Source organism: Notechis scutatus, chromosome 4 (assembly GCF_049901735.1).
Source record: "Notechis scutatus isolate UNSWTSFEM ecotype Mainland chromosome 4, rNotScu1.2, whole genome shotgun sequence".
Lineage (NCBI taxonomy): Eukaryota > Metazoa > Chordata > Lepidosauria > Squamata > Elapidae > Notechis > Notechis scutatus.
The window spans coordinates 167,358,751-167,381,863 of NC_142012.1; the positions used below are offsets into that span (position 1 = coordinate 167,358,751).

At 46.6% G+C, this 23,113-nt stretch overlaps 1 protein-coding gene across 4 annotated transcripts in view; it reads left to right on the forward strand.

The window, feature by feature from the left end:
• The window catches only part of LPP (LIM domain containing preferred translocation partner in lipoma), a 249,100-nt gene that overhangs the window by 218,495 nt on the left and 7,492 nt on the right, over window positions 1–23,113 (forward strand). For all 4 annotated transcript variants that reach the window (XM_087965599.1, XM_087965602.1, XM_087965600.1 and 1 more), the window contains one exon: window positions 2,657–2,826. In XM_087965599.1, coding sequence (XP_087821725.1) covers window positions 2,657–2,826 — 170 coding nt within the window. The remainder of the gene's footprint in view (window positions 1–2,656; window positions 2,827–23,113) is intronic.

A 23,113-nucleotide genomic window follows, 5' to 3' on the forward strand; every position in this document is an offset into this window, starting at 1 on the left:
GGAAAAGAAGAAAGGAATGATGCATGGGAGGAGGAGAAGGGAAGGAAAGAAGGAGAAGGAAGGAAGGAAAAGAAGAAGAAAGGAACAATGCATGGAAGGAGAAGGAAGGAGGCAAGGAAGGAAGGAAAAGAAGCAGAGAGGCAGAGAAGGAAGAATGCATGAATGGAAGGAAGGAAAGGAAGAAAAGAATGATGCATGGAAGGAGTAGGAGGAGACAGGGAAGGAAGGAAGGAAGGAAGGATGCATGGAAGGAGAAGGAGGATGAGGAAAAAAGAAAGGAAGGAAGGAAGGAAGGAAGGAAGGAAGGAAGGAAGGAAGGAAGGAAGGAAGGAAGGAAAAAAGAGATAGGGAGGCAGAGAAGGAAGGATGCATGAATGGGAGGAAGGAAGGAAAGGAGAGGAAAGGAAGAAGGACGGAAGGAGGTCTGGAAAGAAGGAGAAGAGGGAGGGAGGGAGGAACCCACTCTAACGGTCTTCCATTTCTCCTCATCTAACAAGGATTATTAACTGAAAATAAATAAACCAGCTTCTGCCAAACTTGGGCAGGGGAGGAGGGGCAAGGGGCAAGGGGGGGGAGGGCCATCTTTAGTGGGGAGGGGGTAATCTACACTGCGGCTCATTTCGTATCCTCTCCCACGCCACAAAATTCTGGAGTGGACCCAAAACTCGCCTGCCCCGAGAGTTTCTGCCCCTAACGTTTCCATGGCTGACCAGAGCGGTCGGGCGATTCTTCGCCTTTTTCGCTTGATCACGTGGTTAACAAATCGTTGCGCGATTAGCAACTCCGTAAGTGAAATGGGCTTTTTCCCCCCATCAACTTCGCTCGCCAGGAGGTCGCTGCAACCGTCATAATTACAAGCCAGCGGCCCAGCGGCCAATTTTCGATCACATGATCACGGGGGATGGTGACGGGTCGTAAGTGCGAGGACTGGTCGTTAAGTCCCTTTTTTTTTCCAGTGCCGCTGTAACTGTCACTAAATGAACGGTCGTAAGTCGAGAACAACCGGTTTCCAAGCTCCTTTTTGGACATTATTTTTTTTCCACCCTGTAATGAAATGCTCGAGTCGGCCGGATGTGACCAATACAGCCTTCTGGACAATTATTTTTGGCAGTCCGCCTTGAAGACAACTTTCCAAAAAAAAAACAACTTGGAGATGGATCTGGTGTCTTTCCAAACCACAATCTTCCTAAATAAATTGGGGGTGGGGGGGGCGATGTTTGGAGCTTCCGTTTCTCTGCAAGACGCCATAAAACAATCGGTTCCAGCGTGCGGAACACGAGTTTCAAAGCCAGGATCGAACTGAAGGATGAGGTCATGATGGGAGCGTTTCCTAGATTGAAGGGCTTCTGGGTCAGTTGGATAGCAACCCGTGGGGATTCCTCTGCCCCCAAAAAAAAAAACATGGCTGAGATCTGTGGTTCTAGGTACAGGGGTCTCCAACCTTGGCCACTTTAAGACTTGTAGACTTCAACTTCCAGAATTACCTGACTCAAATGCATTCTTTTTGATGGGTGTCCCCGTTGGGATCGGCTTACTCTCCTGTAATCCCTTTCCCTGCAGTCTCTTTTCGATGTGTGTCCCCGTTGGGATCGGCTTACTCTCTTGTAATCCCTTTCTCTGCAATCTCTTTTCTATGTGTGTCCCCGTTGGGATCGGCTTACTCTCTTGCAATCCCTTTCTCTGCAATCTCTTTTTGATGTGTATCCCCGTTGGGATCGGCTTACTCTCTTGTAATCTCTTTCTCTGCAATCTCTTTTTGATGTGTATCCCCGTTGGGATCGGCTTACTCTCTTGTAATCCCTTTCTCTGCAATCTCTTTTCTATGTGGATCCCCGTTGGGATCGGCTTACTCTCTTGTAATCCCTTTCTCTGCAATCTCTTTTCGATGTGGATCCCCGTTGGGATCGGCTTACTCTCTTGTAATCCCTTTCTCTGCAATCTCTTTTTGATGTGTATCCCCGTTGGGATCGGCTTACTCTCTTGTAATCTCTTTCTCTGCAATCTCTTTGCGATGTGTATCCCCGTTGGGATTGGCTTACTCTCTTGTAATCCCTTTCTCTGCAATCTCTTTTCTATGTGGATCCCGTTGGGATCGGCTTACTCTCTTGTAATCCCTTTCTCTGCAATCTCTTTTCGATGTGTGTCTTACCTCTTGTAATCCCTTTCTCTGGATTGGCGTTGGGATACTCTCTTGTAATCCCTTTCTCTGCAATATCTTTTCGATGTGGATCCCGTTGGGATCGGCTTACTCTCTTGTAATCCCTTTCTCTGTAATCTCTTTTCAATGTATACCCCCGTTGGGATCGGCTTACTCTCTTCCTTCTCTTCTTCCTCCTCCTCCACCCCCATCACCATTCCTCCTCCTCTTCCTCCCTGTACACCTCACTCACTTCTAGCACTGATGATGCTACCTAGTCAGGTAATGAAACTTCTACAAACAAACCACCAAGCTCAGAGAGCACCCAGGACCCCACAGTCCTCCTCCTCCTCTCCTCCTCCTCCTCCCTCCCTCTTCCTCTTCCTCACTGCCGACCTCACCCCTTCCAGCAGTTCCACCCTGAGCTCCTCCTATTCGCTTGTGGAAGCCAAAGCGTTTGGATCAGATGTTTGTTTGCTTGTTTTAATCGACTTAAATCCGTCTCTTTGCTCCTCCCAGGTCGCTGTGCCCGTTGTGGGGAGAACGTGGTGGGAGAAGGAACCGGTTGCACCGCCATGGACCAGGTCTTTCACGTCAACTGCTTCACCTGTATGATTTGCCACAACAAGCTCCGGGGACAACCCTTCTACGCCATGGAGAAGAAGGCCTATTGTGAGCCTTGCTACATTGTAAGTAGCCCTCCTCCTCGCCACGCCAAGCGTGGTTTGGTTTACGCCACTTTATGGTCATTGCGCCCTCGTACAACGAAATGAAATGCCATCTCCAGGGTACATTATAACTAATTGAAATAAAACACAATGTGATGACCCAAACGGGCGTGACACTAAAAATAACAAAGTCACCAAAGTAGAATCAATTCCCTTTAATGCCTCCTCCAACTTGGTCCCCAATGTCCATTTATCCTTGGCTGGGGATCAAACTCTTCCAAAAAAAAACACAACAGTCTATGAAGGTCAGAAATGCAGTCCGAATCCAAAGTAAAGATAATTAGAAATTTTAAAAAAACCCAACGCAAACCACGCTGAAGTAATTAACACGGCAGGCCAGGATGATAAATGGCAGACTTCCACAAGGTAACGCAGCAACCACAGCCAACGCAGCCAAAACCCAGATAAGCCCCCAGAAAGATGATGCACGCTTTGCTTCCAGCAAGGAGCTGTGTGCAAACACCCCATTTATATCCTGTTCTCCCAGCTGCAGCAAATGAAGGGGATCAGGGCCCTTTCCTCCCCCGTCAACCATGTTGCTCCCTTCTCTGTTCCTCCCTGCGTGCCGTAAGATGAAGATAGGTGGGCCTGGGTCTTCCTTTGAGTGCCCAGCCGGACTGCGCCCTTGCCTCGTTTCCTCCACAGCCACTGGAGCCACACTCCCACTTCCTGTCGGCGGCTCAATCTCCCCCTCAGAATCAGACTCCCAACAAGGGCATGACACACAAACACACACCCTTCACATTCTGTACCAGGGATGGCTAACGGAGCGGCCCAAGCATGCGCACGTACCTTCCTAAAATGCAATGCCCGCACGTTCCCCCACTCATGCGCTCCTCCCTCCACACATATGCGCTCATCCCCATAGACCCCACACACCCCCGTGCACGCATGCATGTCCCCTGCACACAGGCCCTGCCCCCCCCCTGCATGTGCCCTGCGCTCCACGCATACGAGGCGGAAACCTAAAGACCAGATTGCGGCAGATTGAGTCACAGGTGCGATGGAGGTGAACTGGGGCGGCACCTCGCGTTCCCACAGGGAGGGCTCTGCATGCCACCTCTGGCATAGGTGCCATAGGTTGGCCATCACGGTTCTGTGCAATTGAACGGAAAACCCCTGATATTGCATGAAGATTGCACTATACAGCAGAACTCAGTCGCGCTCTTGCCCTGGGGTAGAAGCTGTTTTTCAGCCTATTTGTCCTTGTTTTTATTGCCCTGTATCGCCTGCCAGATCAGGGGTCGCCAACCTTTTGAACCTCAGGGACCCCCCAAACTCATCCTTTTAAATCCCGCGGACCAGAGACCCTGGGAAAATCCCCCCCAAAAAAAACGTCTGCAGGAAAATCCCCCGTTGGGTTTTCCTACCGATCGATCGTTCTTTACTTGGGATCTCCAGCTCCGTTCTCAGGGGGGAGAGAGAGAGAGAGAGAGAGAAAGAGAGACTTTTGGCTTCATGCAAGGAAAGCAGCAGAAGCTTTCAGGTGGCCCCCTTTTGCGACCTTCTGACAAGCCAGATCCGCTTAACAACCGCATGACTAAATTAACTACCTGAAGGGATTCACTTCACAACAATGGCCAGAAAGGTCGTACAATGGGGCAAAATTAACTCAACAACCGTGTCTCGCTTAGCAGTGGGAATTTGGGGCTTGAATGTCGTCCAGGATGACCTGTGACAAAGCGGAAGGGACCTTGGAGGTCTTCTAGTCCAACCCCTCGGCTCCAGCAACCATTCCTGGAGAAATGGTCCTCCAATCTCTTCTTGAAAAGCTCCGGTGGTGGAGCAAGAAATGGAGGGAGGGAGAGATGGAGGGAGGGTGGGATGGAGGGATAGAGGGAGGGAAGGATGGAGGGATGAAAGGGTGAATAGAGGGAGGGAGGGAGGGAGGGAGGGAGGGAGGGAAAGATAAATGGATTGAAGGAAAGAGGGATAGAAGGAGGGAGGGGAGGGGTGGTGGGATGGAGGGAAGGAGGGAGGGGAGAGATGGATGAAAGGAAGGAAGGGAAAGAGGGAGGGAAGGATGGAGGGATGAAAGTATGAATGGAGGGAGGGAGGGATGGAAGGAAGGATGAAGGGTAGAGGGAGGGAACGATGAATGGAAGCAGGGAGGAGATGAGGAGGGAAGGAAGGATGAAGAGGATAGAGATGGAGGGGGGAAGGATGAATGGAGGGAGGGGAGGGATAGAGGGAAGGAAGGATGAAGGGATGGAGGCAGTGATGGAGGGAGGGAGAGAAGGAAGGCGGGATAGATGCACGGATGGATCTTTGCCCTCCCATCGTAGGCCAAGGGGGAGGGTGTCCTCCCCCTCCTCTTTCTCCCCAGGGCTGGTGTGGGCCCTGCCCCTCCCTCGGCCCTGCTGGAGCTTGAGGGCCTCTCCGCCTCCCTCCGAAGGGTCAAACATCTCGTCATCCTATCCCTCAATGCGCTTCATTAGCCTGAGTGGCGTCCTGGCAGGAGCTCAGCAACCGGCCTGGGAGGGAAGAGGGGGCCAGGGAAAGGGAGAGGGACACCCTCCTCCCTCCTCCTCCTCCTCCCTCCAGGTCATCATCAGATCCTCATTGAGGCGTAGAAACGAATCGTTCGGGTGACGTGCAGGCCTGGGAGCTGAGGAGAGGGTGACCGGACCACCGGAGACCACGCAGAGCCCCCCCCCCATAGCTCAGGGTCATGTTAAATGGGATAGAGAGAAGCTTTTCTCCTTCTCCATGTCCGCTCCACCATCACCCTTTCGCCTCCTCCTCCTCCTCCTCCTCTTCTTCTTCTTCTCCTCCTCCTCTTCTCCTCTTCCTCCTCCTCTTCTTCTCCTTCTTCTCCTCTTCCTCTCTTCTTCTCTCCTCTCTTCTCCTCTCCTCTCCTCCTCCTCCTCCTCCTCCTCCTCTTCTTCTCCTCCTCCTCGTCTCCTCTTCCTCTTCTTCTCTTCCTCCTCCTCCTCCTGCTCCTCCTCCTTCTCCTCTTCTTCTTCTCCTCCTCTTCTCCTCTTCCTCTTCTCTTCCTCCTCCTCCTCCTCTCTTCTTCTCTTCCTCCTCCTCCTCTTCTTCCTCCTTCCTCCTCCTCCTTTTCTTCTTCTCCTCCTCCTCTTCTTCTCCTTCTCCTCCTCTTCTTCTCCTTTCCTCCTCTTCTTCTCCTTCCTCGTCCTCTTCTTCTCCTTCCTCGTCCTCTTCTTCTCTCCTCTCCTCCTCCTCCTCTTCTTCTCTTCCTCCTCCTCTTCTTCTCCTCCTCTTCTCCTCTTCCTCTTCCTCTTCCTCTTCTCCTCTTCTTCCTCCTCCTCCTCCTCCTCCTCCTCACTGTTAGGAAATTTTTTCCCTAGTTCTGGATTGCTACCCTCCTTGATTCATTTCCATCCATTTCCTTCCTACCTACCTACTTACCTTCCTTCCTTCCTTCTAGTATCAGAGGTCTGCAAGAAACCTCAAAGGTCTTCTAGTCCAACCCCCTGCTCAAGCAGAAGACCTCGTACCTTCTCAAGCAAGTGGCTGTCCAGTCTTTTCTTTAAAACCTCCAGTGTTGGAGCACCCCCCACTTCCGGTGGCGAGCAGTTCCACTGGTTAATTGTTCTCCCTGTCAGAAAGTTTCTCCTTATTTTCAGGTTGAATCTCTCCTTGATCAGTTTCCATCCATTATTCCTTGTCTGGCCTTCGGGGGCTTTGGAAATAGCTTGACCCCCTTCCTCCTCCTCTCTGGGGCAGCCCCTCAGATATTGGAAGATGCTCTCCTGTCTCCCCTGGTCCTTTTGTTCATTAAAATCAGATTAAAGTCAGATTAACAGAGTTGGAAGGGACCTTGTAGATCATCTATTCCAACCCCCTGCCCTCAGATATTGGAAGGCTGCTCTCCTGTCTCCCCTGGTCCTTCTCTTCCCTAGACTAGCCAGGCCCAGTTCCTGCAACTGTTCTTCATATGTTTTAGCCTCCAGTCCCCTGATCATCCTGGTTGCTCTTCTCTATACTTTTTCTAGAGCCTCAACATCTTTTTTATAGTGTGGCAACCAAAACTGGATGCAGGACTCTAGGTGTGGCCTTACTAAGGCTTTAGTGAGTGGTATTAGTACCTCCCTTGATCTCGATTGTATCCCTGTTCATGCAACTTAGGATTGCATTGGCTTTTTTGGCTGCCGCTGCACACGGCTGGCTCCTATTTAGCTGGTTGTCCACTAAGACTCCAAGATGCCTCTCCCAGTTCCTGCTATTGAGCCTGGTTTCACCCAGTCTGTATGTGTCTTTTTGGTTTTTCTTGCCTAAGTGTAGGACTTTACTTTTCTCCATATTAAATTTCATTTTGTTAGATGTGGCCCAGGGTTCTAGTCTGTCAAGATCCATCTGGATCTTGAGCCTATCTTCTTGGGTATTGCCTATTCCTGCCAGCTTAGTCTCATCTGCAAATTTGGTAAGTTCCCCTTCTATTCCCTCCTCTAAGTCGTTAATGAAGATATTGAAGAGTCCTGGGCCTAAGACGGAACCTTGTGGCATCCCACTGCTTACTTCCCTCCATGGAGACTTAGACCCATTAAGGACTACTCGTTGAGTACGTTTTGCAGCCAGTTGCAAATCCACCTAGTGGTGGTGCTATCTATTCCACATTTTTTCTAGCTTGCTAAGAAGTAGGTTGTGGTCTACTTTATCGAATGCCTTGCTGAAATCTAAATATATTATGTCCACAGCATTTTACTGGTCTACTAATTTAGTCACTGCGTTGAAGAATGAAATAAGATTGGTTTGGCATGATCTGTTTTTAACAAACCCGTGCTGATTGATAGTTATTACTTTACTTGTTTCTAGATGTTGGCAGATCTGTTTTTTTATTATCTTTTCCAGTATCTTCCCGGGTTTTGATGTTAGGCTGATTGGTCTATAGTTTCCTGGGTCTGTTTTTTTCCCCTTTTTTGAAGATGGGAACCACATCAGCTCTTTTCCAGTCCTCTGGTAGTTCTCCGGTGCTCCAGGATTTTTGAAAGATATGGTGCAGTGGTTCTGAGATGACCTCTGCCAGCTCCTTTAAAACTATGGGAGGTAATCCATCAGGCCCCCATTGATTTGTTTTCATCAAGATCAGACAGGTGTTGTCTTACTATTTTTTTTTGCTTATTTTAACTTTTATTTCTGGTCTGTCTTTTACAGTTATGTTTTGGTGGGTTGAGCTATAGTTTCTTTTTGCGTGAAGACGGATGCAAAGAATGAGTTAAGCAGTTCTGCTTTCTCTCTGTTGCCTGTTACTTCCTTGCCATCTTCTCTCTTTAGTGGACCGACTGTTTCCTTGATTTTTTTCTTGTTATTTATATGTTGGAAGAAACTTTTTTTATTGTCTTTGACTTTTGTTGAAAGTCTTTGTTCATTCTGACTTGCTTCGTCTTTGCAGATTCTGGCTATCTGCTGATATTCTGCCTTAGTTGTACGTCCTTCTTTCCATTTTGTGTACTTGTCCTTTTTTTTCTTTCAATTCGCCAGAGAGATCTTTGTGCAGCCATGCTGGTTTCTTCTTGGGTTTCTTTCACAAGGACTAAGCAATAGCCCTTAGACTTACATATCGCTTTATAGTGCTTCCCAGCCCCCTCTAAACGGTTTACAGAGTCAGCCTCTTGTCCCCAACAATCTGAGTCCTCATTTTACCCAACTTGGAAGGACGGAAGGCTGAGTTAACCTGGAGCCTGGAGGGATTTGATCTACCAAATTGCAGGCAGCTGACTGCAGCAGAAGTAGCTTGCAGTACTGCACTCTCACCACTGCGCCACCCAGATTCTATCCCTCTGTTGATGCAGCCTAGAACTAGGTTGGCTTTTTTGGGCAGGTGTTGCCACACGGCTGGCTCATATTTAAGTGATCACCCACTAGGACTCCGAGATCCCTCTTGCAATTCCTGCTACTGAGCCAGGTAGCACCTCTATGCTGTACCTATGCATTTTGTTTTGTCTTGCCTAAATGTAGAACCTTCCTTTTTCTCCCCATTGAATTTAATTTTCCTTAGATAGGGCCCCAGTGTTGAAGTCTCTTGAGATCCCGCTGGATTCGGAGCCTATCTTCTGGTGGGTTGGCAGCTTCTGTTCTGCGTTGCAAAATACGGTCAAGCGAACACGAGAAGCTCCCAATTCTTCATATCCAACCAGGCTGTTTTCTAGAAATTAAATGTCGGATGAGCAGAAATCGCTTTTTTTTTTACTTACTGGTGCAGAAAACCCGATCTGATTCCAAACCACAGATAGCTTCTGGGTTGTTGTTGTTTTTCTTTTTCTTCCCTTAGTAAAAGATTAAAAAGGACCAAAATAGCAACGTAGAGAGAGAGAAAAAAAAATTAGATAAATAAACGAGATGCAAAAGAACTCTCACACACGGATACACGCTCCTGTTTTTAAAATCCTTTATTTTTGTTTTTATCCCCAACCAAATTGGAGGGTAATTTACCCGAAAGACATTGTCAGCGCAATGCAGCTCGACAATTTGAATGTTAACGGCTTGTGGAGGCATCATTAAAGACGATTAAGTTCGTTTTCCTCTCCTCCTCTTCTCCCCTAAAGAGGCTGAAGAGTTGTTAACGACTTACCTGCAAAATAAGAAATGTGAAATTCATGAAAATACGGCGCGCCACAGGTGGGATTCTACCGGTTCAGACCAGTTCAGTAGGACCCGTTGTTACGATTCTGCGCAGTTTGGAAACCTAACCCATCCATCCCCATTTTAAGGACTTGAATTCCCAGAATCCCCCAGTTGTCATATATGGACTTCAACACCCAGAATCCCCCAGTCCTTCGTGTATGGACTTCAACTCCCACAATCCCCCACCCATGTATGGATTTTAACTCCAGGAATCCCCCAATCCATCGTGTGTGGACTTCAACACCCAGAATCCCCCAGTCCATCATGTATGGACTTCTAACTCCCAGAATCTCCCAGTCCATCATGTATGGACTTCTAACTCCCAGAATCCACCAGTCCATCATGTGTGGACTTCAACACCCAGAATCCCCCAGTCCATTGTGTATGAACTTCAACACCCAGAATCCCCCAGTCCATCGTGTATGGACTTCTAACTCCCAGAATCCCCCAATCCATCATGTATGGACTTCAACACCCAGAATCCCCCAATCCATTGTGTATGGACTTCTAATCCCCAGAATCCCCAGTCCATCATGGTGGACTTCAACACCCAGAATCCCCAGTCCTTCGTGTATGGACTTCAACACCCAGAATCCCCAGTCCATCATGTATGGACTTCAACACCCAGAATCCCCAATCCATTGTGTATGGACTTCTAATCCCCAGAATCCCCCAGTCCATCATGTGTGGACTTCAACACCCAGAATCCCCCAGTCCTTCGTGTATGGACTTCAACACCCAGAATCCCCCAATCCATCATGTATGGACTTCTAATCCCCATTTTAAGGACTTGAATTCCCAGAATCCCCAGTTGTCATATATGGACTTCAACACCCAGAATCCCCAGTCCTTCGTGTATGGACTTCAACTCCCACAATCCCCCACCCATGTATGGATTTTAACTCCAGGAATCCCCAATCCATCGTGTGTGGACTTCAACACCCAGAATCCCCCAGTCCATCATGTATGGACTTCTAACTCCCAGAATCTCCCAGTCCATCATGTATGGACTTCTAACTCCCAGAATCCACCAGTCCATCATGTGTGGACTTCAACACCCAGAATCCCCAGTCCATTTGTGTATGAACTTCAACACCCAGAATCCCCCAGTCCATCGTGTATGGACTTCTAACTCCCAGAATCCCCAATCCATCATGTATGGACTTCAACACCCAGAATCCCCCAATCCATTGTGTATGGACTTCAATCCCCAGAATCCCCCAGTCCATCATGTGTGGACTTCAACACCCAGAATCCCCCAGTCCATCATGTATGGACTTCAACACCCAGAATCCCCCAATCCATTGTGTATGGACTTCTAATCCCCAGAATCCCCAGTCCATCATGTGTGGACTTCAACACCCAGAATCCCCAGTCCTTCGTGTATGGACTTCAACACCCAGAATCCCCCAATCCATCATGTATGGACTTCTAATCCCCAGAATCCCCCAGTCCATTGTGTATGGACTTCAACACCCAGAATCCCCCAGTCCATTGTGTATGGACTTCAACACCCAGAATCCCCCAGTCCATCATGTATGGACTTCAACACCCAGAATCCCCCAGTCCATCATGTATGGACTTCAACACCCAGAATCCCCCAGTCCATTGTATATGGACTTCAACACCCAGAATCCCCCAATCCATCATGTATGGACTTCTAATCCCCAGAATCCCCCAGTCCATCGTGTATGGACTTGAAGTCCCAGAATCCCCCAGTCATGCAGGGACATTGAAGTCCATGCACATCAACTGGGGCATTCTGGGAGTTGAAGTCCCCCCCCTCCTGAGGTTTCCAAAGTTGAGCAGCCTTCGGTGTTCCTGCCTGCAGAGGCGAATATGTTGGGCTTGTCAGGAAGAAGCCATGTTTACAAAGCCAAGCGGGCAACAGACTGCTAGATTTTGTACATTTTTCCTGCTGGTTGCTTGTTTGCTGTTCTCAGTCCTTAATCTTATTAAATGTGAGGAAAGATGCAGGATGTTTGCATAAATTCCCATTTGCAGAAATCAGTGCAAAAGGTAGGGAATAAAAGAATGGTTGGCTGTGTGGGAAGCTGAATGGAGCTGCAGAGGGGAGAGAGATTAACCATGCCTCGCTCACCATGGCCAGTTTCCTCCTCTCTTTCTTCCTCTTTCTTTCCCTCTTCCTCTCTTTCTTTTTCCTGTCCCCCTTTCTTTCTTTCTTTCTTTCTTTCTTTCTTTCTTTCTTTCTTTCTTTCTTTCTTTCTTTCTTTCTTTTTCCCTTTCCCTATCTTTCTCATCTTCCTCTTTCTTTCTCCTCTCTCGCTATTTCAGTCTTTCTGCCTTTCTATTTCTCTCTTTTTCCTTTCTTTCTCCCTCTCTTTCCTTTCTTTCTTTCTTCCCCTTTTTCTTTCTTCCTCTGTCTTCCTTTTTCTCTCTTTTCTCTCTCATTCTTCCTCTCTTTTCTCTGTCTATTGCTTGTCTTTCTTTTGTCTTTCTATCATTCCTTTTCTTTCTCTCTCCTTTTTATTTCATATATATATATATATATATATATATATATATATATATATATATATATATATATATATATATATATATATATATATATATATATATATATGCCTTTCTTTTCTCTTTTTTCTTTCCTCTCCTTCTTCCCCCCTTTCTTTCTTTCTGTCTGTCTGTATTTCTTTTTATTTCTTTTTCATTCTTTCTTTCTCTGTCTTCCTTTCTCTCTTTTCTCTGTCTCTCTTTCTTTTTCTTTCTACCATTCCTTTTCTTTCTCTCTTTCTCTCTTCCTTTTTTATTTCTTTTCTCTCTCTCTCTATTTCTGTCTTTCTTTCTGCCTTTCTGCTTCTCTTTTTTCTTTCCTTCTTCCCCACCCCTCTCTCTTTCCTTCTGTCTGTCTTTCTTCCTTTCTTTTTCATTCTTCCTTTCTCTGTCTTCCTCTTTCTTTTTCTCTGTTTCCCTCTCTCTCTCACACACACACACATACCCCCAGAGTAATCATATAACCTTACAATACCGTTCCTCCGCCTTCTAAGTGGGCTCTGCACATTGCCTCCCGCGACTCTTTTCTTTTTACAGCGCGATTCCGCTGTGAGCAACATCCTTTCTCAATTCACTCTGAGCATTTTCACAGCCCCCTGGAATAAAAGTGTAATCCGATGGAATTATCCTCCTCCTAAGGTTCTCTTTCACCTTTGTGTTTCCGATCTCCCTCCCGTTATCACTTAAAACTTTTAAATCCTCCTTTTGATCGATGCCAATGATGCCCATTTTCCGCCCAAGTCGAGGAGGCCGGAGCCTTGGCGTACTGAGGTCACCGGAAATTTTTTTTTAAGAAGTCTTAATTTCCTCGTGCACCACCTGCTCCCGCCGTGTTTCTTTCATGCCCCCGTTAATGGCTTTAATGGCAGCCTGCAGCTTTAAAAGACACCTTTATTAATCCCCCTAAATCTTCCTCTTTTTTTATTGTTATTAAAAAGTCTTTTCTCCCCCAGCCATTAGGGAGATGTGTTTAAAGCCTGCGCCGCGCCACACACCCCGTCTCCTGAAATAGATGGCGGGCGTAAATTCAGCAGCCAGCCGACGGACAATTTGGCTCCGTGGATGAGGGGAGGGTGCAGGACGGCCCCTGCATTGACTGCTGTAGGGTACAAGAAGCCACATTTTACAGCTACAGAATAACAGGGTTGGAAGGGACCTGGTAGGTCATCTAGCCCAACCCCCTCCGCCCAAGCAGGCCTCACGCTGTTTTTTGACAGGTGGCAGTCCGGTCTCTCCTTAAAAGTTCCTGACCGTTTTTGACTGTATCACAGTCTCCAAGTGACTTTGCAAATTCTTCATTTCATTGGACTGCCATTTGTCGGAAATGGTGTCGGGTCTCCTGTTTGGGTTGGACTAGATGACCTCCAAGGTCCCTTCCCACTCTGGTTATCTGTTATCTGTTATCATTTGCCACTTGGAGGGCACGAAGTGAGAGCTGTGATGTCTTTCGGCTTGGCAAGCAGGATCTGTCCTCAGTTGGAGAAAAGAGATGGGAAGCCATCAGAGTTGGAAGGGACCTTGTAGGTCATCTACTCCAACCCCCCGCCCAAGTGAGAGACCCTACACCATTTCTGACAAATGGCAGTCCAATCTCTTCTTGAAAGTCTCAAGTGATGGCGCTCCCACAACTTCCGAGGACAACTTCTGTTCCATAGGTTGATTGTTCTCACTGTCAGAAAGTTTCTCCTTAAACAACTTAAATTGTCTTGGCAGTACATTTAGAATTTGACAGTTTTACCATGTTAACTATATTAATTCACAGTTCTTAATTAATATTAATAAACAAAGCTGTATCATCTTTATAGATCACTAATTCAAGTAAAAAGGGAAGAAAGGAAAAGAAACCAAAACAAACAAGAAAAAATAATATATTAACACGTAATATATGTATATATATATCTAAATCAACTGTCAAGAGTATTTATAGACTACGTGCTATAGTTTAATATTCCATGTGTATGGGAGAAGGGAGGGAACACAATTTTGTCGTTTATTATTATGTATTCCTATATTTTTCTACCTTATATCTAAGTAATTGTAGATCCTACTCCACAATTTAGATAGACATCCACATTTCTTTTTGAATATCCCTAACAGAAATAATTCGGGTTCCAATTCTACTTGTTCCTTAAAAATTTCTTGCAGCCGTTGTTTCATTTTAAGCCAATATTTCTGAGCTTCTGTACAGGACCACCACATGTGGTAGAAGGTACCCTCTTTCTTTCTACAGTGTCCAACATGCTGGATTCATGTGGGGTATATCTTCTCCAATCTCGCGGGACTACTTATATTTTTTTTCACCTTTTACAACTTCCTTTGCTGCCCATTTGTGTGGTGAATCACCACGGTCATTAAATGAGGAACAAGGTTGTTAAGTGAATCTGGTCTCCTCGCTGACTTCTGCTTGTCGCAAGGTCGTAAGAGGGGAGCACGTGATCCCGGAGGGACGCTACAACCATCATAAATAGATGCCCGAATTTGGATCACGTGACCATGGTCACAAGGGGCAAAAGACTGGTTGTAGGTCACTTTTTTTCAGCAACCTTATAAGGTTGAACGGCCGCTGAGAGAATTGTTGTACCTCGAGGACTACCCGTGTTTCCCCAAAAATAAGACCCTGTCATTCATATAGATAGATAGATAGATAGATAGATAGATAGATAGATAGATAGATAGATAGATAGATAGATAGATAGATATGGATGGATAGATAGATAGATAGATAGATAGATAGATAGATAGATAGATAGATAGATAGATAGATGGATGGATAGATGGATAGATAGATAGATAGATAGATAGATAGATAGATAGATAGATAGATATGGATAGATAGATAGATAGATAGATAGATAGATAGATAGATAGATAGATAGATAGATAGATGGATGGATGGATGGATGGATAGATAGATAGATAGATAGATAGATAGATAGATAGATAGATAGATATGGATGGATAGATAGATAGATGATAGATAGATAGATAGATAGATGGATGGATAGGATGGATGAGATAGATAGATAGATAGATAGATAGATAGATAGATAGATAGATAGATAGATAGATAGATAGATATGGATGGATAGATAGATAGATAGATAGATAGATAGATAGATAGAGATAGGGATAGATAGATAGATAGATAGATAGATAGATAGATAGATGATAGATAGATAGATGGATAGATGGATAGATAGATAGATGATAGATGATAGATAGATAGATAGATAGATAGATAGATAGATAGATATGGATAGATAGATAGATAGATAGATAGATAGACATAGATAGATAGATAGATATGGATAGATAGATAGATAGATAGATAGATAGATAGAGATAGAGATATATAGATATATAGATATAGATATAGATATAGATATAGATATAGATATTTGCCACCAAAAAAAGGCACCAGGTCTTATGTTCAGGGACATCATCCACTGACTAACCTCACTTGCGTGCATCATCCTCCGGCCTCCTTTTCGCTGTCCGAGGCCTTCAGGAACTTCTTTTTCTGCGGCCGGCAAGGTTTTCCTGAAGGTCTCTACATCCCATAATAGAGCTCTGGATCGATCCAGAGCTTTGTTCTCAGCTCCAGAGGCCTTCAGGAAAGCCTTGCCAGCTGCAGAAGAAACGGGCCGGCAAGGCAGGTGTCGGGGTGTGCAAGGCCTGGCTACACCTGTCCAAAGGTAAGTAGCAGGTCAGCTCCACCACCACCCCTTCCCCACCCTGGCTTAATTTTTACCCGTCCACCCTGGAGTGGGCGGGATCTTAATTAGGGCTTATTTGGGGGGGTAGGGCTTATATTGGGTGCACGTGCAAAAAATCAAGCTAGGACTTACTTTCAGGATCTTATTTTGGGGGAAACCAGGTACTTATCAGAGTCTAGCTAAGGCTGCCAAGAATAAACGCAGGAGAAAAACGGCACCGATCCCCGCAGCTTTGTGCTTAACTGTGTTTTGGGGGAAAGCTGCACCATTTTTTTTATCACGTGTTCAATCCTGTTTGTGTAACTCACCCAGGATCACCATAACAGTGAGATGGATGGCAGTCCTCGACTTAAACGGCCAGAATTGAGGCCCAGCCTTTTCTGTTGCTAAGTGAGGCGGCGGCTCAGTGAGGTTTGCTCCACTTTTACCAGCCTTTCGTGTCACCGTTGTTAAGCGAACCGCCGCAGTTGCTGAGTTTAGCGAGAGGGTCGTTGAAGCGAATCTGGCTCCCACCACTGGCTTCGCTTGCCAGAGAGTCGCAAAAGGGGATCGACGTGACCGCGGGAACGCTAGGGTTGTCATAATTAGGAGTCAGTTTCCCAAGCATCTGAATTTGGACCATGGAGGCTGCCACAATGATCATAAGCGTGAAAAAAGGGCCATTAGTTACTTTTTTAACTACCTTATTTGAAAACCTTGCTTGCTAAACGAATGGTTGTTAAGACTCACTGTACTGGGTTGTTGTTTTTTTTTTAGAAAAGGGATGATTGCAGCTCTTTGCAACGTTAAGGACAGTGCAGAAGTGACTGGGAGGAAGAGGAGGAGGAGGAGGAAGAAGAAGAAAAGGACTATGGGGTCCTTGGCCCTCTCTGAGCTGGGTGGATTTCTTGCAGACGTTTCATGACCCAACTAGGTAACATCGTCAGTACAAGAAGGGAAACGGGTTTGAGGAGGGAGGGAGGGAGGGAGGGAGGGAGGGAGGGAGGGAGGGAGGGAGGGAGGAAGGAAGGAAGGAAGGAAGGAAGGAAGGAAGGAAGGAAGGAAGGAAGGAAGGAAGGAAGGAAGGAAGGAAGGAAATTGGAAGGAAGGAAGGAAAGGAGGGAGGGAATTGGAATAGAAGGAAGGAAGGAAGGAAGGAAGGAAGGAAGGAAGGAAGGAAGGAAGGAAGGAAGGAAGGAAGGAAGGAAACAGCTATAGAGTCCTTGATGCTCTCTGAACTGGCTGGTTTTCTTGCAGACCTTTCATGACCCAACTAGGGAACATTATCAGTGCTAAGGTAGAAGGGAAGGAACTTTGTAGAGAGAAGGGCAGGAGGGGGAGGAATGTGGGGTCTTTGTTGCTCTCTGAACTGATGAGGCACTGATGATGTTCCCTAGTTGGGTCATGAAAGGTCTGCAAGAAACCCATCAAGCTCAGAAAGCACCAAGGACTCTATAGCTGTTTGTTTCCTTCCTTCCTTCCTTCCTTCCTTCCTTCCTTCCTTCCTTCCTTCCTTCCTTCCTTCCTTCCTTCCTTCTTTCCTCCCTTCCTCCCTCCCTCCCTCCTTCCCTCCCTGCTTCATCCTCAAAGCCGTTTCCCTTCTTGTACTGACGATGTTACCTAGTTGGGTCATGAAAGGTCTGCAAGAAAACCATCAAGCTCAGAGAGCATCAAGGACTCTATAGCTGTTTCCTTCCTTCCTTCCTTCCTTCCTTCCTTCCTTCCTTCCTTCCTTCCTTCCTTCCTTCCTTCCTTTCCTTCCTTCCTTCGTTCCTTCCTTCCTTTCTTCCTTCCTTCCTTTCCTTCCTTCCTTCCTTTCCTTCCTTCCTTCCTTCCTTTCCTTCCTTCCTTCCTTTCTTTCCTTCCTTCCTTCCTTCCTTTCCTTCCTTCTTTCCTTCCTTTCTTCCTTTCCTTTCCTTCCTTCCTTCCTTCCTTCCTTCCTTCCTTCCTTTCCTTCCTTCCTTCGTTCCTTCCTTCCTTCGTTCCTTCCTTCCTTTCTTCCTTCCTTCCTTTCCTTCCTTCCTTCCTTTCCTTCCTTCCTTCCTTCCTTTCCTTCCTTCCTTCCTTCCTTTCCTTCCTTCCTTTCCTTTCCTTTCTTCCTTTCCTTTCCTTCCTTCCTTCCTTCCTTCCTTCCTTCCTTTCCTTCCTTCCTTCCTTCCTTTCCTTCCTTCCTTCCTTCCTTCCTTCTTCTTTCCTTCCTTCCTTCCTTCCTTCCTTTTTTCCTTCCTCATTTCCTTCCTTCCTTCCTTCCTTCCTTCCTTCCTTCCTTCCTTCCTTCCTTCCTTCCTTCCTTCCTTCCTTCCTTCCTTCCTTCCTTCCTTCCTCCCTCCCTCCCTCCCTCCCTCCCTCCCTCCCTCCCTCCCATTTCCCTCCTTGTACTGACGATGTTACCTAGTTGGGTCATGAAAGGTCTGCAAGAAACCCACCCAGCTCAGAGAGCCCCCAGGACCCCTCAGGTCAACCCTGAGCTACAAATATATTTATTCGCCTTAAGCAGCCTCTATTGCAAAGCTGGCATCGGACTAAATCCAGGGAGGAGGCAAACTCTTAATGGCACACCTGTCGTTTTTTCCAAAAAAAGAGGGAGAGATCGAGCATGGAAATGACACGCCAGCCAGCCGGGGCTACTTTGTGCCACTTTGGCAAAACAAAAAACACACAAAAAAAATCCATATACACCTGTCTCTCCGCCCAAGGGCTGATTAGTCTTTCACCCAGGAGGGGAAAGAAATTGGAGCCTGAAAGGGAAAAATGCTCTGAAATGCGACCAATTTGTTTGCATTTCTCTCCCCGGCCTCCCGTAATTGCACACAGACGGCGTGGAGCACATAATGCCCGGCCAGCGTAGTTCACGTCTGTCAATCCTGTTATTTTAATTCCGTCTTGAATAGCGGAGAAAGCAGATTGTGGGTTCGCCCGCGTGCGAGAGAGAGAGAGAGAGAAAGCGAGTCGCCTCGGCTTCTTGGTAAACATCCCTATTTGCGGTAACTGCTTCTTCTCTCAAAAGCACCGGCGGGGAGGAAGGGGAAGGAATCAGAGAAAACCAGAGTCGGAAGGGACCCCAGAGGTCCTCTAGTCCGACCCCCTGCTCAGGCAGGAAACCCTAATCCCGTTCCAGACAAACGGTTGTCCAGTCTCTTCTTTAAAAACCTGCAGTGTTGGAGCAGCCACAACTTCTGGAGGCCAGCAGTTCCACTGGTTATTTTTTGTATCTTGTACAGAGGTGGATTTATGCACTGTACAGATGCAGATAGATAAACTCAACAAGACGTCCATAACAAATTACATTTATTGGTTCGTCGGGTATCCTCATAACTCACGTTTGTGACGAAGTTCTTCTTTAATGACCAACCCTTTGTATATCTGCCTTGTAGTAAAAGATGGTGATCTCCTAACCCATCTCGTGGCGATAGAAAGAAGCTGCCATGAGTTAAAGAGTTCAGGCAAAAGTGAGGGAAACCTCCCCCAACCCTTCCAGGGTCAAATTAGTGACCAATCGGGATTACAGATGTGGCCACATGACATGGACTACATTTCCCAGGATACCTTTAACTACGTTTACCATGATGCCTTCCCTTAAGGGGACAGCTCATAATTCCTAAGTAACTATCCAATTCCCATAGACTGGCTGGGACAGCACAGGTTGTGTTAGTTTACTTTATTGTCATTGAACCTTGTACAACGAAATCAAACACCATCTTCAGTGCACCTCATGGCCGTGACCATAAAAATAAACACAAACACACATCCTTCCCCTTATATGTCACTTTATATGTCCATAAAAATAAACACAAACACACATCCTTCCCCTTATATGTCACTTTATATGTCCTCACTGTTAGGAAATTTCTCCTTATTTCCTCTGATTACAGAATATATACAGATTAACAGAGTTGGGGGGGAACCTTCTAGATCATCTAGTCCAGCCCCCTGCCCAAGCAGGAGACCCTACACCATTTCTGACTGAGGACAGCCCAGTCTCTTCTTGAAAGCCTCCAGGGATGAAGCTCCCACAACCTCTGAAGGCAACTTCTATTCCATGCGTTGATTGCTCTCCCTGTCAGAAAATTCCTCCTTATTTCCAGGTTGAATCTCTCTCCTTGATCAGTTTCCATCCGTTATTCCTTGTCTGGCCTTTGGGCGGCTTTGGAAAATAGCTTGACCCCCTTCCTCCTCTCTGGGGCAGCCCCTCAAATATTGGAAGGCTGCTCTCCTGTCTCCCCTGGTCCTTCTCCTCCCTAGACTAGCCAGGCCCAGTTCCTGCAACCGTCCATCATATGTTTTAGCCTCCAGTCCCCTCATCCTCCTGGTTGCTCTTCTCTGCACTTTTTCTAGAGTCTCAACATCTTTTTTGATATTGAAAGTACCAAGAACCCCACCATTCAATCCTAATTATCCTGCATGAGCCAAAAAGAGGGCTGTGAAAATATGACCCCTCACATCCTGGACATAAACTGCTTCAACTCCTTCCCTCAAAACGAGGCTATAGAGCCCTGCACAACTAGATACAAGGGGAGTTTTTTCCCGAACGCCATCACTCTGCTAAACAAATAATTCCCTCCACACTGTCCAACTATTGACAAAGTCTGCACTACTATCACTATTAATCTCCTCATCACTCCTTATCACCCATCTCCTCCCACTTGTAACGGTATGACTGTAACTTTGTCGCTTGTATCCTTACAATTCATATTAATTACATATCTATCTTACATACTCAGTTTCTTATCGTATCATTACATTTTCCCTTTTCTATAAATTTTCACCAATATTTCTTATGTTGTTCACATTTATTTTATCCATTTTTGATTCATATCTTAACTTATTCTGGTTTTTTTTAAATTATACTCTTATCTTCTTTATATAATATCTGGAAATTCTTATTTCTTAATCTTTGTTCATCATACTTTTATCTGTCAGATTTGCAATTTCATCACATATTATTATTTCATTATTCAGTAATTCCATCTTAGTTTTAATAATGTCAGAGGCCTTCAGGAACTTCTTCTCCTTCTGTGTCCAGGAAGGCTTTCCTGAAGGCCTCTGCATCCCATAATAGAGCTCTGGATCGATCCAGAGGTTCGTTCTCAGCTCCAGAGGCCTTCCGGAAAGCCTTCCCAGCCTTGCCAGCTGCAGAAAAAATGGGCCGGCCAGGCAGGTATTGGGATGTGCGAGGCCTGGCTACACCTGTCCACAGGTAAGTCGTAGGGCAGCTCTACCCCCCCAATCCCCACCCTAGCTTAATTTTTATGCTAGGGATCTTAATTAGGGCTTATTTGGGGGGTAGGGCTTTTATTGGGCGCACGTGTAAAAATCAAGCTAGGACTTACTTTCAGGATTGTTCGTATTTTCGGGGAAACGGAGTAATTGTTTTGGTGTGCAGTGCCCTATAGCAGTGGTGGCTAACCTTTTGGGGCTCCTGTGCCAAAAATTGTGCGCACGCTCATGCTCGCATGCCAGCACCCAGAAGGCAATGCGTGCCCCCCCCATGCCCCCTACACATGTGCACGCAATACCCGCCCACCGCCACCTTCCCTGCCCTGCGCCTCCCAGAGGCTTCTGCAGGCTTCTGCAGGCTTTGTTGGCTGAAAATTAGCCCCGTTTCATCACTTCCAGTATTTTCAGAAAAACAGGAACGGTGAAACGGGCCTAGTTTTCGGCCTGCAAAGCCTGCAGAAGCCTTCCCGAAGCCTCCGGGAGGCCGAAAAAGGCCTCAAACCGGCCCACAGTCAACTGGGAGGCGCACACATGCGCGGTGAGGTAAGTTTGCCTGCAGCTTGCGTGCCGACACTAATGGCTCGGTGTGCCACCTGTGGCACGCGTGCCATAGGTTCGCCATCACGTCCCTACGGTGTCGTCTTGAGAAGTTGAAAGAGTTGATGTCCAGGATGTGAGGGGGTCTACAGATATTTTCTCCAGCCTCTTCCCGGCTCCTGCAGCCATTGTTCTTCCCCGCAGTTGTTGTGCATGACTTCCCATACTACAAAAAAAAAAAAATGGTGTTGAGACTTTGGAAAAAGTTCAGAGAAGAGCAACTAAGGCCTGGCCTGGGCGAAACCGTACATAGAACGACTGCAGGATCCGGGTTTGGCTAGTCTGGAGAAAAGAAGAATTAGGAGTGACACGATAGCGGTGTTCCAGTATTTGAGGAGCTGCCCCAAAGAAGAGGAAGGGGGTCAAACTATTCTGCAAAGGACCTGAAAGCAGGACAAAAAAGCCAAGGATGGAAACTAATCTAGGAGAGAAGCAACCTGGCATTAAATTTCCTAACAGTTAGGACTATTAACCCGTGGAACGACTTGCCACCAGAAGTTGTGAATGCTCCATCGCTGGAATGTTCTTACGAAGAGTTTGGATAACCCTTTGTCTCCAATGGTCTAGGTTCTCCTGCTTGAGCAGGGGGCTGGACTAGAAGACCTCCGAGGTCCCTTCCAACTCTATTCTGTTCTGTTGTATTCTATTGCTTTATTTCTACTCTGTTCTGTTCTGTTGTAATACTCTATTCTAATATTCTATTCTATTTCCCAATATTATTCTGTTCTATTCTATTCTATATTCCGTTCTAGTCTATTTTAATCTATTCCATTCCATTCCTCTTCAAACCAGGATGAAGGGACCCAGCATCTCCCATCTGGCTGCCAAGCCGGGCCGTTTTCTTAAGTCTACTTCATGCTTGGCTGCAAGGAAGCCCAGAGAATTTTGCAGGATCCTTGCAAAAAATATATATATATATATTTTCCTGCAGATGCTTCTGTTTTCCCTACTGGTCACCCAATGTGAAGATGGGAGCCTACAAAAAGAGTGAGCCATCAGGTGCCCAGAGATGGTTTTTAAAGTCGTTTGCAAACAGTAGCTCTCTCGCTTTCTCTCTCTCCCTCTGTCTCCCTCCCTCCCTCTCTTTCTCTCGTTCTTTCTCTCTCCCTCTCTCTCTTTCTCCCCTCCTCTTTCTCCCTCCCTCCCTCTCCCCTCTCTTTCTCTCTCTTCCACCCTCTCCTCTTCTCTCTTTCTCTCTCTTTTCCTCTCTCCCCCTCCCTCCCCTCTCTCTTTCTCTCTGTTTCCCTTTTTCTCTCTTTCTCTCCTTCCCCCTCTCTTTCTCTCTTTCTCTCTCTCTCCCTCCCTCCCTTCCCTCCTCTTTCTCCCTCCCCCGTCCCCTCTTTCTCTCTCTTTCTCTCTCTCCTCCCTCTCCCTTCTCTCTCTCCCCCTTCCACCCTCTCCTCTTCTCTCTTTCTCTCTCTTTTCTCTCTCTCCCCTCCCTCCCCTCTCTCTTTCTCTCTGTTTCCCTTTTTCTCTCTTTTTCTCTCCTTCCCCTCTCTTTCTCTCTTTCTCTCTCTCTCCCTCCCTCCCTTCCCTCCTCTTTCTCCCTCCCCGTCCCCTCTTTCTCTCTCTTTCTCTCTCTCCCTCCCTCTCCCTTCTCTCTCTCCCCTTCCACCCTCTCCTCTTCTCTCTTTCTC